The sequence below is a fragment of the Jaculus jaculus genome, chromosome 6 (genome assembly GCF_020740685.1).
Source record: "Jaculus jaculus isolate mJacJac1 chromosome 6, mJacJac1.mat.Y.cur, whole genome shotgun sequence".
NCBI lineage: Eukaryota > Metazoa > Chordata > Mammalia > Rodentia > Dipodidae > Jaculus > Jaculus jaculus.
Genome location: NC_059107.1, coordinates 78,390,977 through 78,405,073, shown reverse-complemented (window position 1 = coordinate 78,405,073; position 14,097 = coordinate 78,390,977). Strand labels below are relative to the sequence as shown.

The 14,097-nt window shown below is 41.9% G+C and overlaps 1 protein-coding gene across 17 annotated transcripts in view; it reads left to right on the top strand.

Moving 5' to 3' along the window:
- Aak1 (AP2 associated kinase 1) overlaps positions 1–14,097 on the top strand; it is a 225,578-nt gene that overhangs the window by 203,225 nt on the left and 8,256 nt on the right. For 5 of the 17 annotated variants that reach the window (XM_045153151.1, XM_045153149.1, XM_045153148.1 and 2 more), the window contains 4 exons: positions 94–195; positions 2,658–2,759; positions 5,223–5,333; positions 8,658–8,768. The exons of 3 other annotated variants lie outside the window; for them this stretch is intronic. In XM_045153151.1, the coding sequence (XP_045009086.1) occupies positions 94–195; positions 2,658–2,759; positions 5,223–5,333; positions 8,658–8,768 (426 nt within the window). Of the gene's footprint in view, positions 1–93; positions 196–2,657; positions 2,760–5,222; positions 5,334–8,657; positions 8,769–9,558; positions 10,405–14,097 lie in introns of those variants that run through there. 9 more of the 17 variants (XM_045153165.1, XM_045153164.1, XM_045153152.1 and 6 more) reach the window with 9 other exon arrangements.

The following is a 14,097-nucleotide window of genomic DNA, read 5'->3' as shown; positions in this document are numbered from 1 at the left end:
TAACGATGTTTGCATGGAAAACAGGAAATGTTCCACTTGCTTTAAATGTGTCATTGCATGTTTGCTTTTTCTTTACCTCTCTACCCAACCTAGAAAAACTAATCGAGGGACTCAAATCTCCTGACACTTCTCTTCTGCTCCCTGACCTCTTGCCTATGACAGATCCTTTTGGCCGCACTTCTGATGCCGTGATTGGTAAAGTCACTCTTTCTTGAGTCGTGCTTGTCTTGTCTGTGGGGAATGGCCCTGGGGAAGAGTGGAAGTGCCCTGACATCCTCATAGCTAAGGTGCCTTGTGCTAACCCAGAAACCATGGCTATTTCATCTCCACACAACTCTCCATGGAATGTTTTCCTCTATTTTCTCTGGGAACAACACTGTCACTTTGGCATCTGATGATGTCTGGTGATTTCTCCAGCAAATTTCTTATGAATGTAGAGGTATGTAGAAAAACAAAAGCTTCAACAAAAAAGTTTGTTTCTCATTTCACACCCTCCAAGGCTCACAGTGCATTGCGGAAGAGGTGGTCGAAAGAATGTAAGAGCCAAAAGAAGGGTACCACTCCTTGTATACAATTTTCTGGACAGAATTTGGCCTTGATATCCAAGACCTTGCAGTGCCTAGCAATACCCACACAAGACCCTCATAATAGGAGAAAAAGATGATGGCATCAAATTAAAAGATAGACTAATGGAGAGAGGGAGGAGAAATGACAGAGAGCAAAGTCATGAAGGAGAAAGTGGGGGAGGGGGGAATACCATGGTTTGTTGTCGGTAAGTATAGAAGTTGTCAATAAAAAAATATACATGTATGTATATATTTTTAAGTTGGTTCCTGTGCTGGAGAGATGGCTTAGCAGTTAAGGCCTACAAAGCCAAAGGATCCAAGTTCAATTCTCCAGGATCCACATAAGCCAGATGCACAAGGTAGCACATGCATCTGGAGGTCATTTGCAGCAGCTAAAGGCCCTGGTCTGTCCATTCTCTTGCTCACACTCTCCCTTTCTCTCTCTCTTTCTATCTCTCTCTCAAATAGCCAGAAGTGGTGGCACACACCTTTAATCCCAGCACTTGGAAGGCAGAGGTAGGAGTATCGCCATGAGTTCGACACTACCCTGAGAATACATAGTGAATTCCAGATCAGCCTGAGCTAGAGTGAGGTCCTACCTCGAAAAACCAAAAAATTAAAAATAATAAAAAATAAGCCAGGCGTGGTGGCGCATACCTTTAATCCCAACACTCGGGAGGCAGAGGTAGGAGGATCGCTGTGAGTTCGAGGCCACCCTGAGACTCCATAGTGAATTCCAGGTCAGCCTGGGCTAGAGTGAGACCTTACCTCGAAAACCAAAAATAAATAAATAAAAATAAATAAAAAATAAAAAGTTGTTTTCCAACTTTGCTGGATTAATTGAATTGAGTAGATTCTTTATGAGAAGGCTATGCGTATAACAAATACATTTAACAGAAAATATTTTGCTCATGGGTTAAGTGCCATGAATAAAATCCATAACAGAGACTTGGTCTGATGATTCAATTATACTTTCTGTGTTCCACAAGCTAGACAGAAGGAACCTATAAAATGCCCAAGGTCTCTGGACTGTTGAAAGGATTGATCATTAGAAATTTCATAATGTCTCTGGACAAATAGTTCTCATACTATTTGTCATGGAAATGGAATGTCATGATCCTATAGAAAGATAGGCCTCCAAATGCAAGATACCATGTGGCACAAAGCACCTCCTAGCTACATCTTGGGATAGGGTTCAGATAAATCTGGATGTTGTTTTTGTCTGGTTTGTTTTTGTTTTTGTTTTTCAAGGTAGGGTCTCATTCTACCCATGCTGACCTGGAACTCACTCAGTTGTCCCAGGCTAGCCTTGAACTGATAGCAGTCCTCTTACCTCTGCTTCTCCAGCACTGGGATTCAAGGTGTGTACCACCACGGCTGGCTGGATCTGGAAGTTTTACATCAGATTAGTGGATTTTTTTTTTTTTTTTTTTTTTTTTTTTTTGGTTTTTCAAAGTAGGGTCTCACCCTAGTTCAGGGTGGCCTCAAACTCTCAGTGATCCTCCTACCTCTGCCTCCCGAATGCTGGGATTAAAGATGTATGCCACCACACTCAGCTAGATTACTGGATGTTTACTCCAAGTTTGGTCTGTAAGGAAGAAAAATTACCCCAAGAATTGAAGGCTGAAGGTGTTTTGGAATTAATCTTTTGCTGTTGCTACTGTTGGTTTTTGGTCTCAGGGATTGGTTAGTTTTTGAGACAGGGTCTCCTTCTGTAGCCCAGGCTGGCCTAGAACTCACTAAGTAGCTCAAGCTGGCCTCAAATTCATGGTAGTCCTCCCACTTCAGCCTTCCTTACGTTGGGATTACAGGTGTGAGTCTAGCTCCTGCAGCCAGTCTTTTCTGACAAAGAGATATGTTGCTTGAGAGTGTTTTAGATTCCACATTTCTTTGTAGGAGCTGGAACTCACTGAACTTGCCTAGTGATTAGTCTTGCACATGTATGCTGTCATGGAAACCCAGGCACTCACAGCAACAGCTTTCCAGCTTACCTGAGACTGGCAGCTTAGAATCCTAAAGAAGAAAAGTTACTAAAAAGACTGACATTTTCCTTCCCTTTTCCTCTCCTTTCTTAATCCCCTGTTACCAAAGAAAAAGCTGATGTTGCTGTTGAGAGTCTCATACCAGGACTGGAACCACCCGTTGCCCAGCGCCTCCCGTCTCAGACAGAGTCCGTGACCTCAAACCGCACAGGTCAGTCAGGGTCTCTGCAGTTGCAGAGCTTACTCGCCCCTCAACAGGCTTCTCACTTGTGATAGATGAGCCTCAGCTTATTTGCATCCTAGTTAGTTCCCATGTAATGAACACTGTGCATTGTTCTTCAAGCCCCAGCCACTACATGTTACGTGTGTTTTCCCTTGTTAAAAAACTGACTACTTCTTGGAGCCATAGTCTTCTTAGAGTTGAAACCTAAGCTTGCCCTGGTTTACAGGATTTCTTTATTCAAAAGTTCTTTCCCACTGGGCATGGTGGTGCACGCCTTTAATCCCAGTACTCAGGAAGCAGATGTAGGAGGATCACCATGAGATTGAGGCCACCCTGAGACTACATAATGAATTCCAGGTCAGCCTGAGCCAGAGAGAGACTCTACCTCAAAAAAAACAAAAACAAACAAACCAAAAAAAAAAAAAGTTCCTTCCCAAGAGCTTGGGGAAATGGCTCAACAGCTAAAAGCACTTGCTTCCAAAGTGTGACAGCCCAGGTTTGATTCCTTCCTGTCTTCTCCTACCCCCCCCAATCTATCTATCTCTATCAAATAAATAAAAATATTTTTAAAAAACGAAATTTCTTTCCCAGGGCTGGGGATATAGCTCAGTGGCAGGGTGCTTGTCTGGCATGTACAAAGCCCTGGGTTCAGTCCCCAACACTGGGGTAAGGATTTCTTTTCACCAGTGACAGTTTCCCTTTGTCTCCTAATGAAAGAACTCAGCTCAGCTACACAACTGCCTTAACCACTACAGTTGCTGCTCAGGTGTTCCCCTGACATCTGGATTTATATAGTTTATCTTCTTCCTGCGAGATTCTGTTCCCAGCACAGGATTTTGTCATCTAGGGTGATTTGCTGTTAAACTGTAAGCAATGTTGAAATCTTCTCTGGCTTTATTATTGGTTTGACTCTAATTTCAAAAATTCAGTCTTTGGCTGGAGAGATGGCTTAGCGGTTAAGTGCTTGCCTGTGAAGCCTAAGGACCCCGGTTTGAGGCTCGATTCCCCAGGACCCATGTTAGCCAGATGTACAAGGGGGCACATGCATCTGGAGTTCACTTGCAGTGGCTGGAGGCCCTGGAGCACCCATTCTCTCTCTCCCCCCCCCCTGCCTCTTTCTCACTCTGTTGCTCTCAAATAAATAAAAATAAACAAAAATAAATCAGTCTTAGTAGAGCTCCTTAACTGTCTATAAAACATCCGGTTGCATTCCATTTTTTAATTCTTTATTTATTTGAGAGAGGGAGAGAGAATTGGCATGCCCGGCCTCCAGCCACTGCAAACGAACTCCAGATGCATGCGCCATCTTGTGCATCTGACTTACATGGGTCCTGGCGAGTGGAACCCAGGTCCTTTGGCTTTGCAGCCAAGTGCCTGAACCACTAAGCCACCTCTCCAGCTCTACATTCCTGTTTTTAAAGTTCATAGTTACCTTGATAATACTATCCGATTGACTTGAAGTAAAAACAAATACGTATGAAATATGATGATAAATATCACTTTCAGGTGGAAAAATTCACCCCAAAGGCAGTATGGTTCCCCATCCTTGTCCTCAGGTGAATATTTTCTCCCAGAATACATTTTCTGCTTGATATCTGAATTTTGCCTTTCTTGTCTTCTTTAACTCAAAACACATGATTTGTTCAAAGGGGCAATTCAAATTTGAAGACTGTTAATGAGAGGTGTGGAAATCTGGCAGACTAGTAGGAGATGCTGTTTAATCTTACCATGTTCTGCCAATAGCTAGCTAACATTAATCCCCTTAATCTGCTTCAGTACCTCCCTTCACTTTCTTCCTGAGTGTTCAGGGAAAGCTTAGCTCTCTACTTCAAAGTCTTTTTTTCCCAACTGGTACTTGCCAAGAACTGGTCTAAGTTATATGGACATTTAAATCTCAAACTTGTTTAACCAGCAACTTCAAGCTAAAAATCCTGTATTTATGCATCAATGTTAAATGGAATCTAGAAGTATGTGGATAAAGTGCAGAAGGCTTAGCATGCTTCTTTTTTTATGTTTATTATAAAGAGAATTTATTAAGTTGCCTTACATGATATGTGCTGGCAGACCAACAATGTCTGTCTGGAGTCTGGAGACTTTAAGCACCTGGTAGCTGCTTAGTCCTTAGTACTGATGTCTCAGTAGTCCCAGTCTGGTACAAAAGGCCCAGAGGATTCCTGGAGAGCCGCTGGTCTGCCGTCCCCACTGAAAGGCTGACAAAGCTGGGTCCCAGTGGCAGTGGAGAGTGGCAGCAGTAGAGTAGATCCACTCACCAGCAGTAGCAAGGGCAGCCAGGCAAAGGGCCCTTTAGCATGCTGCTTTTGTTTCCCCTTTTCTACCTTGGTTTGTATATATAGCCTATAAATTCAGTAACTTAAAAGCTAAGACATGCTCTCACATGTTATTGTGTGCTATTTAATGCCATCGCTACCTGGGATGCTGTTAACCATTCAGATTCTCTCACTGGTGAAGATTCTCTGCTTGATTGCTCTCTGCTTTCTAACCCTACTGCTGACCTTCTGGAAGAGTTTGCCCCCATAGCAATCTCTGCTCCTACCCACAAAGGTAAAGGTGTTCTTTCTTCTTCTTCTTCTTCGGCTTCTGCTGTGCTCTGGAGAAGAGCTGGGCAGCTCCTGAGTTTTCCTTATATAAAGCCTTTGCCAAAGCTTGCCATGTTGGCACACACCTTTAATCCCAGCACTTGGGAGGCAGAGGTAGGAGAATCACTGTGAGTTAGAGGTCAGTCTGGGATAGAGTGAGACCCTACCTCAAATAAAAAAAAAAAAAAAAAAAAAAGCAGAGGTATTAAGACTGCCATGAGTTCAAGGCCATCGTGGAACTACAGAGTGATTTCCAAGTCAGCCTGAGGCTAGAGTGAGACCATGCCTGGGGGGAGGGGAGCTGTTGCTAGTAGTGTTTGAACTACCTACCTCCCTATGTGAAAAACGTGAGTTTGTACTCTTAAACACTGTTACAATACCTCTCAGTGTGTTTACTAAGTCTTTGAATAACAAAGTAATGAAAATATTACTTTCTGACAACCAAAATACATATATTCCATATTTCCATTTAAAGCCATGCACCTTAACAGTCAGCCAGTGGTTGAGCAACTATCCACTGACTGAGTGTAATTATTATTTTGTTTTTTGAGAACTTATCTCGGCTTGTGGTTGGATTGTTTGTTTTTATTTACTTATTTGAGAGCGACAGACAAAGAGGCAGAGAGAGAATGGGCACGTCAGGGCCTCCAGCCACTGCAAATAAACTCCAACACATGTGCCACCTTGTGTGTCTGGTTTACGTGGGTACTGGGGAATCAAGCCTCGAACCAGTATCCTCAGGCTTCATAGGCAAGCGCTTAACCGCTAAGCCATCTCTCCAGCCCCTTGACTGCAATTTTTTTTGTTTTTGTTTTTGTTTTTGTTTTTCGAGGCAGGGTCTCTGGCTCAGGCTGACCTGGAATTAATTCACTATGTAGTCTCAGGGTGGCCTAGAACTCACGGCGATCCTCCTACCTCTGCCTCCCGAGTGCTGGGATTAAAGGCGTGCGCCACGACGCCCGGCTTTTGACTGCAATTATTAATATGACACTTGTTGGCCTTAGAAAGTGAGCTCATTTCATCAAATCTGATTCAAGGTTTTTTTTGTTTGGTTTGGTTTGGTTTGTTTGTTTGTTTTGGGTTTTTGTTTTTTGTTTTTTTGTTTTTTTTTTTGGTTTGATTGGTTGGTTGTTTTTTTTGAGGTAGGGTCTCACTCTAGCCCAGGCTGACCTGGAATTGACTCTGTAGGCTAAGGATGGCCTCAAACTCATGGCTGTCCTCCTACCTCTGCTTCCGGAGTGCTGGGTGAAAGGCGTGCGCCACCACGCCCAGACAAAGTTTTTGAATATAAAGAAACAGGCATTCTTTGGGCTGGAAAGATGACTCAGCAGTTAAAGGTGTTTGCTTGCAAAGCCTGTCGACCTGGGTTCAATTCCCTAGTACCCACATAAAGTCACATGCACATACATTTGGAGTTTGCAATGACAAGAGTCTGAGGCATGCCTAGTCTCTGTGTGTCTGTCTGTCTCTCCCTCTCTTTCCTCTCAAAACAAAAAGAAACAGGAATTTCCCAAAAGTCAGTCCTCTGCCAGGTGTGGTGGCACACATCTTTAGTCCCAGCACTGAGGTAGGAGGATGGTTATTAGTTCAAGGCCAGCCTGGGGCTCCAGAGTGAGTTCCAGATCAGCCAGGCTATAGTGAGACACAGCCTGGGGAGGGGGAGTAAGTTTTCAAAGATTAAACTTGTAGAAGTTTTGAATTTAATTCACCTTAAGTCATGATTGAATACTAAGGTCAGTTACCTGTGTAGACAGTTGCTGTCTGGCTAGAGTATAGGTAGCAGTGTGTAGTCACAGAGGAATAGTATTTGCAAAATAAGTTCTTATCTAGTACTTGCTGGAAGGTAGATTTAGATGAGAAGAAAATGTTTTAACAAACTTCTGGAGGTCTCAGTGCCTGCAATCTTGTGCCCCAGTGTTCTCTGTGGCATCTGAATTATTAGTGATAACAGGATTTGGGGAGTATAGGAGAGGTCCCCAATCTTGTGAACCCCAGTATTGAGATATTATCCAATTCTAAACAGAGACTTGACAAAAATGGACTTGAAAAGGCTGAATTATGAATTATTGAGTTTATTTAGAGAGAAGTCACAATTCATGAGATTTATTTAGGGGAAACTGGAAACTAGGAAAAAGCTGGAAAAGTTCCACACACATGCAGGAGATCAAACAAAGAAGCCAATTCAAATAATAGACCAAAAAGGATTAAGACATAGTGAAGGACTCAGAGATCAAAGATAAATCTTACATATCATCATAGAGGGTACCCCCAAAGCATGACACAGAAGCAAAGAAGAAAATACCCAAGCCATGGTAAGTAGTCTCCCTTCCCAATTGGGAAGGGGGAACTGACTCATGGGGATGTTCAGGCCAGGTCATGAGCAAAGGAGAAGAGAGAGAACCAGTGAGAGATCAGAAGAGAAGAGGGCTGGACTAAGTGTGTAATCTCCTTGACATCCAATCAGGTTGAGCCTTGTCGTTAGGCTCAGGTATGTAAGCAGAAACCTGACTGGTTCAGACTCAAGGGGAGTCTCCTCAAGAGAGGAGCCAAGATCTGATTGGCTTGTGGACTCAGAGCTGATTCAGGGAGGCTGAGCTGAAGAAGCAAGAAGTTGCTGCTGGGAGTTTCACTGGCAGCCACCTTGGGGAGACAGATCAGAGTTTCAGTTTTGCCAAAGTGGACAGGTGGCTACTCTTTGGGCTCCTCCTTGGGTTTCTGTTCCTAACTGCCTGAAAGAAACTAACTTTCTCCTATTTCTCCTTCACTAGAAGAGTCCAGAAGGATTTTGTCTGCCTTGTATATAGTTGTTACTTCTCTTCTGTATCTGGGGCTTATGGTGCTAAAGATCAAACTCAGGGCTTTGCAAATCCCACCACTGAACTGTGCCCCCACACCTACATGATTGCTTCTTTTACCTCCTCTCCCATCCCAGGTTTTGAATGTTTCATATGTTCGCCAGCTTCTGTTTGTTCATTACAGATTAGTGACATTGAAGAGATACTTCACAGTTATAGTTAATGGCTTTATACATACTAGAGAGAATTCATTCAGTAACCCTTCTCCCTTAATCACTTAAGAAAGACAACATAGTTAACTCTAAAGCATTTTTTCTATTTCCTTGTATTTTCCAATTTTGCTACATTTATTTCAACTTAGAAAAATAAATACTATCACCTATAAAAAGAATAGTGATTATTCATAGTTAAGGACTTTGTGCCTCTTTCTGTTCTCTCATTTGCTAATCTCTTCCTCCGTTGTTTCTACTTGTGTGCTTATATTCTATATTAAGCTGCAGAAGATAGTAATCTCATCTCAGGTTTTGATGTCCCTGAGGGCTCGGAAAAGGTGGCAGAAGATGAGTTTGACCCAATTCCTGTTCTGATAACCAAAAACCCACAAGGTAAGAAATTGGGGAAAAGAGAAGAACTTGATGTCAGCTCTCATTAAAATGGAAATGTTCCAGCCTGCTTGGTGGGTGGGAGCATGGCCATAGAGGTGCTAGTGTAGGAAGCTTATAGCCTCATCAGCCATGGGATTTGTCTAGAAAAAAGGATCAAGAATTAACTAATTAACTACAGTGTCGAGCCAAACAGAAAGTGTTCTCAGTCAGTAGAAGCCTAAAGGTATAGATCAGAAGTACTGAACCTTTTTAATTATGATTAGAACAATTGAGATAATTACTCTTCCCAAAGAGCTAACAGTAGTACTTCCATATCTGCTGCATCCTTGGACACTTACAGAGCATTGTCTTTCCTCTTTGGTGGATTGAAATTATTTGAACATGCTACAAAACACTAACATGCGTAACACCATCTACTACTTTTTAAAAGCATGTTCTAGTTTTTCCTTAAGCAGAAATTGATTTTTCACTCTATAAAGGAGATGGCTTGATGCTGACAGGAGGCTAGCAGACAGCCAGCAATTCTCAGGCAAAGCATGTTGGCTTGAAACCAGTGGTATCTCTGCAGAGTGCACTGCCTCTACAAGACTGTGCATGGAGTGCTTCAACTTTCTGTGGGAGGTGGTGGCTATCTAATATTGGCTTAAAAATTAACATGTAAGAGTTTGCAAATGTAAAATGTTACTTCTCTAGGTTTCTTTGTTTTGTTTCTTTTTTCTCCTTTGCTTGCTCTGCACATCTAAACCTTAACCCTCTGTGTTTTGTACTGAATTCCTCTCTCCACTTCCAGGTGGGCACTCTAGAAACAGCAGTGGGAGCTCTGAGTCCAGTCTTCCCAACCTAGCCAGGTCTTTGCTGCTGGTGGATCAGCTCATAGACCTGTAGCGGTGACCCAGTAGCTGATGCAGTTCTGTAACCTTCATACCATAATACACATTTTCATTACGGAGTTATAAGAAAGATGATTTTTTAAAAAACCTGCAAATAAGGGGGTCTCTTGTCTTTTTCTCCTACCCCTTGCCTTCTCCTGTAGACATGATAAGGAAAGAAAATCACTCTGACCCTCCAGATACATTCCTTGGCCAGCTCCTCCCCCTTAGTTTGCTATGTTCTCATTACTGTCTTCAATAGCATTATCTTAAGCCAAGTGCTATCTGCCATGAGCTTCACCTCTGCTGGAAGCACTACAAAGAAGCCTGACTGTAATTAAGACCTGTGGATCTACACTTTTCTCACTCTTGCTAGGAATGAATGGCCCCCAAGTCAACCCTGCACTCTGTCTTCTGGGCCAGATGTTGGTGAATGTGTGTCCATTTTTGCTTTTTATCCTGATGCATTTTCCTGAGGACATGGCTGCTTGAGTTGGTCAGATATCCAGGCAGAAGCCTGGAGATGGGTGTATAGTTTAAGGGGCAAAATTGACTGACTGATAGGATGTGTTTGTGAAGAGAAATTGAGCCAGCTCTAGCCCACCAACTTTGACCTTGTTTGATCATAAATTGAGCCATGGGATCTTACACTCCATGCAACCAGCCCAACATTTGAGTCGTGATTTCTCACATCGGGAGACTGATGCAAGCACTTGAGATCATTGGCTAAGATATGTACATTATATAAAGCCCAAGCATTGCCATTCCTTTCCATGTTACCCTGCTCAATCTGGGATCACAGAATTAGACCAAAACAAGACAATGGTGGTAATACCTTTTACTAGAAGACTTTTCATGGGGGGGGTGGATGGGGAGGGGAAGGAATTGTAGCAGAAACAGATGTATTTTTCTTGTGATTTTTATTTTGAATCAAATATTGTAAATTGTGTATAAATGAAGATGCTGAATAGTTCGGTTTCCACTTGGCATTTCAAGTCTGATATCAGGTGTCTGTACAGGGTTTTGATCTCTTTCCCTTGTATAACACATGGCAATCCTACAGTGTAACATACGAAATTATTTTGAGTAGATTGTGTGTCTTGCTCTAAGCTTTGGGCAGGCCCTCTGTCTCTGTAGAATAAGCATGTTGTTTATAATCAGAAATAAGTGTGCTGGGCCCAATTTGACTGTAGCTACTTACCTTTCTCTCTGAAGTTTAAACTGAAGGCCGCAGCCAGTGGAATATGTTCAGTTGGCTCTCCTTAGCTTCCTAGATTTAAAAGACCAAACAAAGCATAGTTCTTCACTAACCTTAGACTATTGTTCATAGAATAAAGGCCCTGCACTGACCTGACAACATGCCTCATGGTCACCCTTGTATATGTACTTGCTCATTAAAGTGTGTGTCATTTCCCTATTGGAGAGCACTTTTATAATCACCCTTTTGAAGAGGAGTGAGCACAGAGAACCCCATTGTTCTTGAGTGCCATCACCCATCATCAAAAGGGAAACTAAGTTCGTCTGATTTTACAAATAAAATTCCAAGTACATTTGTGTGTTCTCTATCTAGTACTTTTGCTGCTTCTTCCTCACATTTGCACTTTAAAGGGGTAGGGCTAGCAGCAGCAAGAGCCGGCAAACACCGCACTCTGGAGGGCTACCTTTGATGCCAGCGATGTTACAGCAGCCTGTGGAAGACTTGGAGGAAGTGTGAACTCTCAGTCTTCCTTCTGACTTTAATTACTTCCCATGAAGCTGAAACTAGTTGAGCTGAGGAGAGGCCTCTGCTAGGAGAAGAGATCGTTTGCACAATTGGCAGAGGTGCGGCAGCTGCTGAGGATGGAGGTGTTCCGAAGAGCTTCTCTTGAGCAGGGTATAGAGAACTGGGACATGGTTTACCCATCATGGGCAGGGAGACAGCTGCGGAGCAGAACTGTGTTCTCAGTTGTAGAAAGAATGTGTAAACTCATGAAGGAAATGTTTATTTTTAAATGGGATGATGTTTTAGTTCTATGTTTTCATATTTGCTTTTTTTCATACACATATATTAGAAATGTAATGAACTGTCTACTTTCTCAATTTAATTGAAACTATAAAGTGTGAAGTCTAGAAACTAGATTTAAGTGTCTCTAAAATATTGCTTTTGTGTGTTGCTCATAATTATGTTGATATATAATGTATAGTCATTTGGCTCAGTAAGGCTTAATGGAGACACTAATGAAAATGAAAGATTAGCTGAGGAGGAGGAGAAGGATGGGGAAAAGCCTGGGTAAGATAATGACAAGAGATCATCCTGGGCTGGATCTTCAGGAGCAGGAACTCAAAAGAAGAGCTATTTTTCTGTTGAAGAACACACACAAATGCCCCAGTAAGGTGGGCCTTTCTTAGTTTAGCCATTCCTGAACTGAGTGAATGACTTGAGGAGAACTTGGTATGTGGTAGTGGGAAACCTGCCGAATGAGAGAACCTGAGCACCAGAGTCCAGCCGCTTCATTTTACAGTGTGGAGCCAGAGCTGATGAAGGTAGAGTGGTGAGAAGAGGCATAGGCAGTTCCAGCCACCTGGGACCTCAACCAGGCCCTGGTCCATGACCCTGAAAGCTCCTGTTGCTTATTAATAGCTAGGTAATTTGGGCTGACTCTGAGAGATGGCAGAAGCACGGGGTCTGCAGATCTTTGCTGTTTAGAAGGACTGTGAAGGATTGCATAATCCTGATGTTCTTCTGATAGCTTCTGTGCTCCTGCTGTCCCTATGGCCTTCTCTAGCATCTGCCCATCAGAGAATGAGAATGGGATTTTGTTATTTACCTAGTTGCTCTTGATTAGTGACGTGAATAGAAGCCTAAATCATCAGTGATGTAGAGATTGGTTTTCCTTTTATAATATATGCACACAATCTTACCTACTCCAGTAAGACAGTATCAGGAAACTTCTGCTATTTTGACTTACATAATCAGGGATTTTCCATTAAAATACAGGAAAATACTGAGTCTACATTTTCAATGTACTTTTATCCCAACTGCATAGAAGTAATAACACCAGAAACCATCACAAATTTGTATATCTCATTTATAGCATTTGAATAATTACATACCAAATTCAATTCCCAATGTTTCTTGAAATACAGTTCTCAGGGGAGTTAAGGTTTAAGTGGGCACACCTAACTTATTATCATTTCTGAAGTAGACATCATAATTTTTTTTATCTAATTTGAATTTTGTTTCCTCAGAGGCACCCAATTTTGCTTGGGAAGGTAATATTTACCCTCACAATGCAAGCCAGCATCCTTTGGGTTATCTTTTAAACCCCTCTCTAGACAGAACGTGAAGGAAGGTAATAAGGCAACATCATCAACTGTGTTACCTCATTATCACTTTCAGCACCACCTGAAGATACACTTTCCTGATCTTTTTTCCCACATTTTTTAATTTATCTATTTATTTATTTAGTTAGTTATTTAGTTGGTTGTTTTCAAGGTAGGGTCTCACTCTAGCCCAGGCTGGACTTGAATTTCTTCCTCAAAGATGTGAGCCACCATGTCTGGCCTTTATCTATGCTTCTGCTTCTCAGTAACATGCAGCTATTTCCAAAATGCAAAATCAAAATAGTAAAAATTCCCAGGGAAACCCATGTAGCAGAAAGTGAACACAGTGAGTGTGGTTTGCTTAGCACTCTGAGGAAGGGAACTTCTGTCACATCTATAACACATCTTCAAGAGGTTGTCCCTTTGTTTAGGGGCATTTAATGTTGAACTTGACTCTTCCTAATTAGAATTCCAGAACTTGGATTACTAATAAATGAAAGAAAGCAAATTAAAAAGAAAAAACAACTCCAGACACAAAAATGGCTTGGATATCCATGGCCTCGCAGTGCCTAACACTACCTACACAAGACCATCATAACAGGAGAAAAGACAATGACATCAAAATAAAAGAGAGACTGATTGAGAGGGGGAAGGGATATGATAGAGAGTGGAGTTGCAAAGAGGAAAGTGGGGGAAGGGAGGGAATTAACATGGATTATTGTCTATAATTATGAAAGTTGTCAATTAAAAAATAAAGGAAGAAAAAGAAGAAAGTTTTTATCAAGATGCAATGTTTTTGATTTTTTTCTCTCCATTTGCTATGCTTCTGACAGAAATTTGATTATTTTGATTCAAACCAACAAAACCTTCCCAAAGGTCAGGAATGGGAATGAAAAGGCCTTTGGGGCCAGGACCCTAGAGGCCTGGTAAGTCCATGCTCAGCTAAACAAATTAATTCTACAGACACTGTGGGCCCAGATAAAGTTTTTAACTTTCTCAGTAAGATTTTTCAATGTCCTGTAGCCACTATCACTTTAGATTGGCAAGAACATTTTTCTGTTTATTTTTGTTTATTTATTTGAGAGTAACAGAAAGAGGCAGAGAGACAGACAGAATGGGCACACCAGGGATTCCAGCAAACGAACTCCAGATTCATA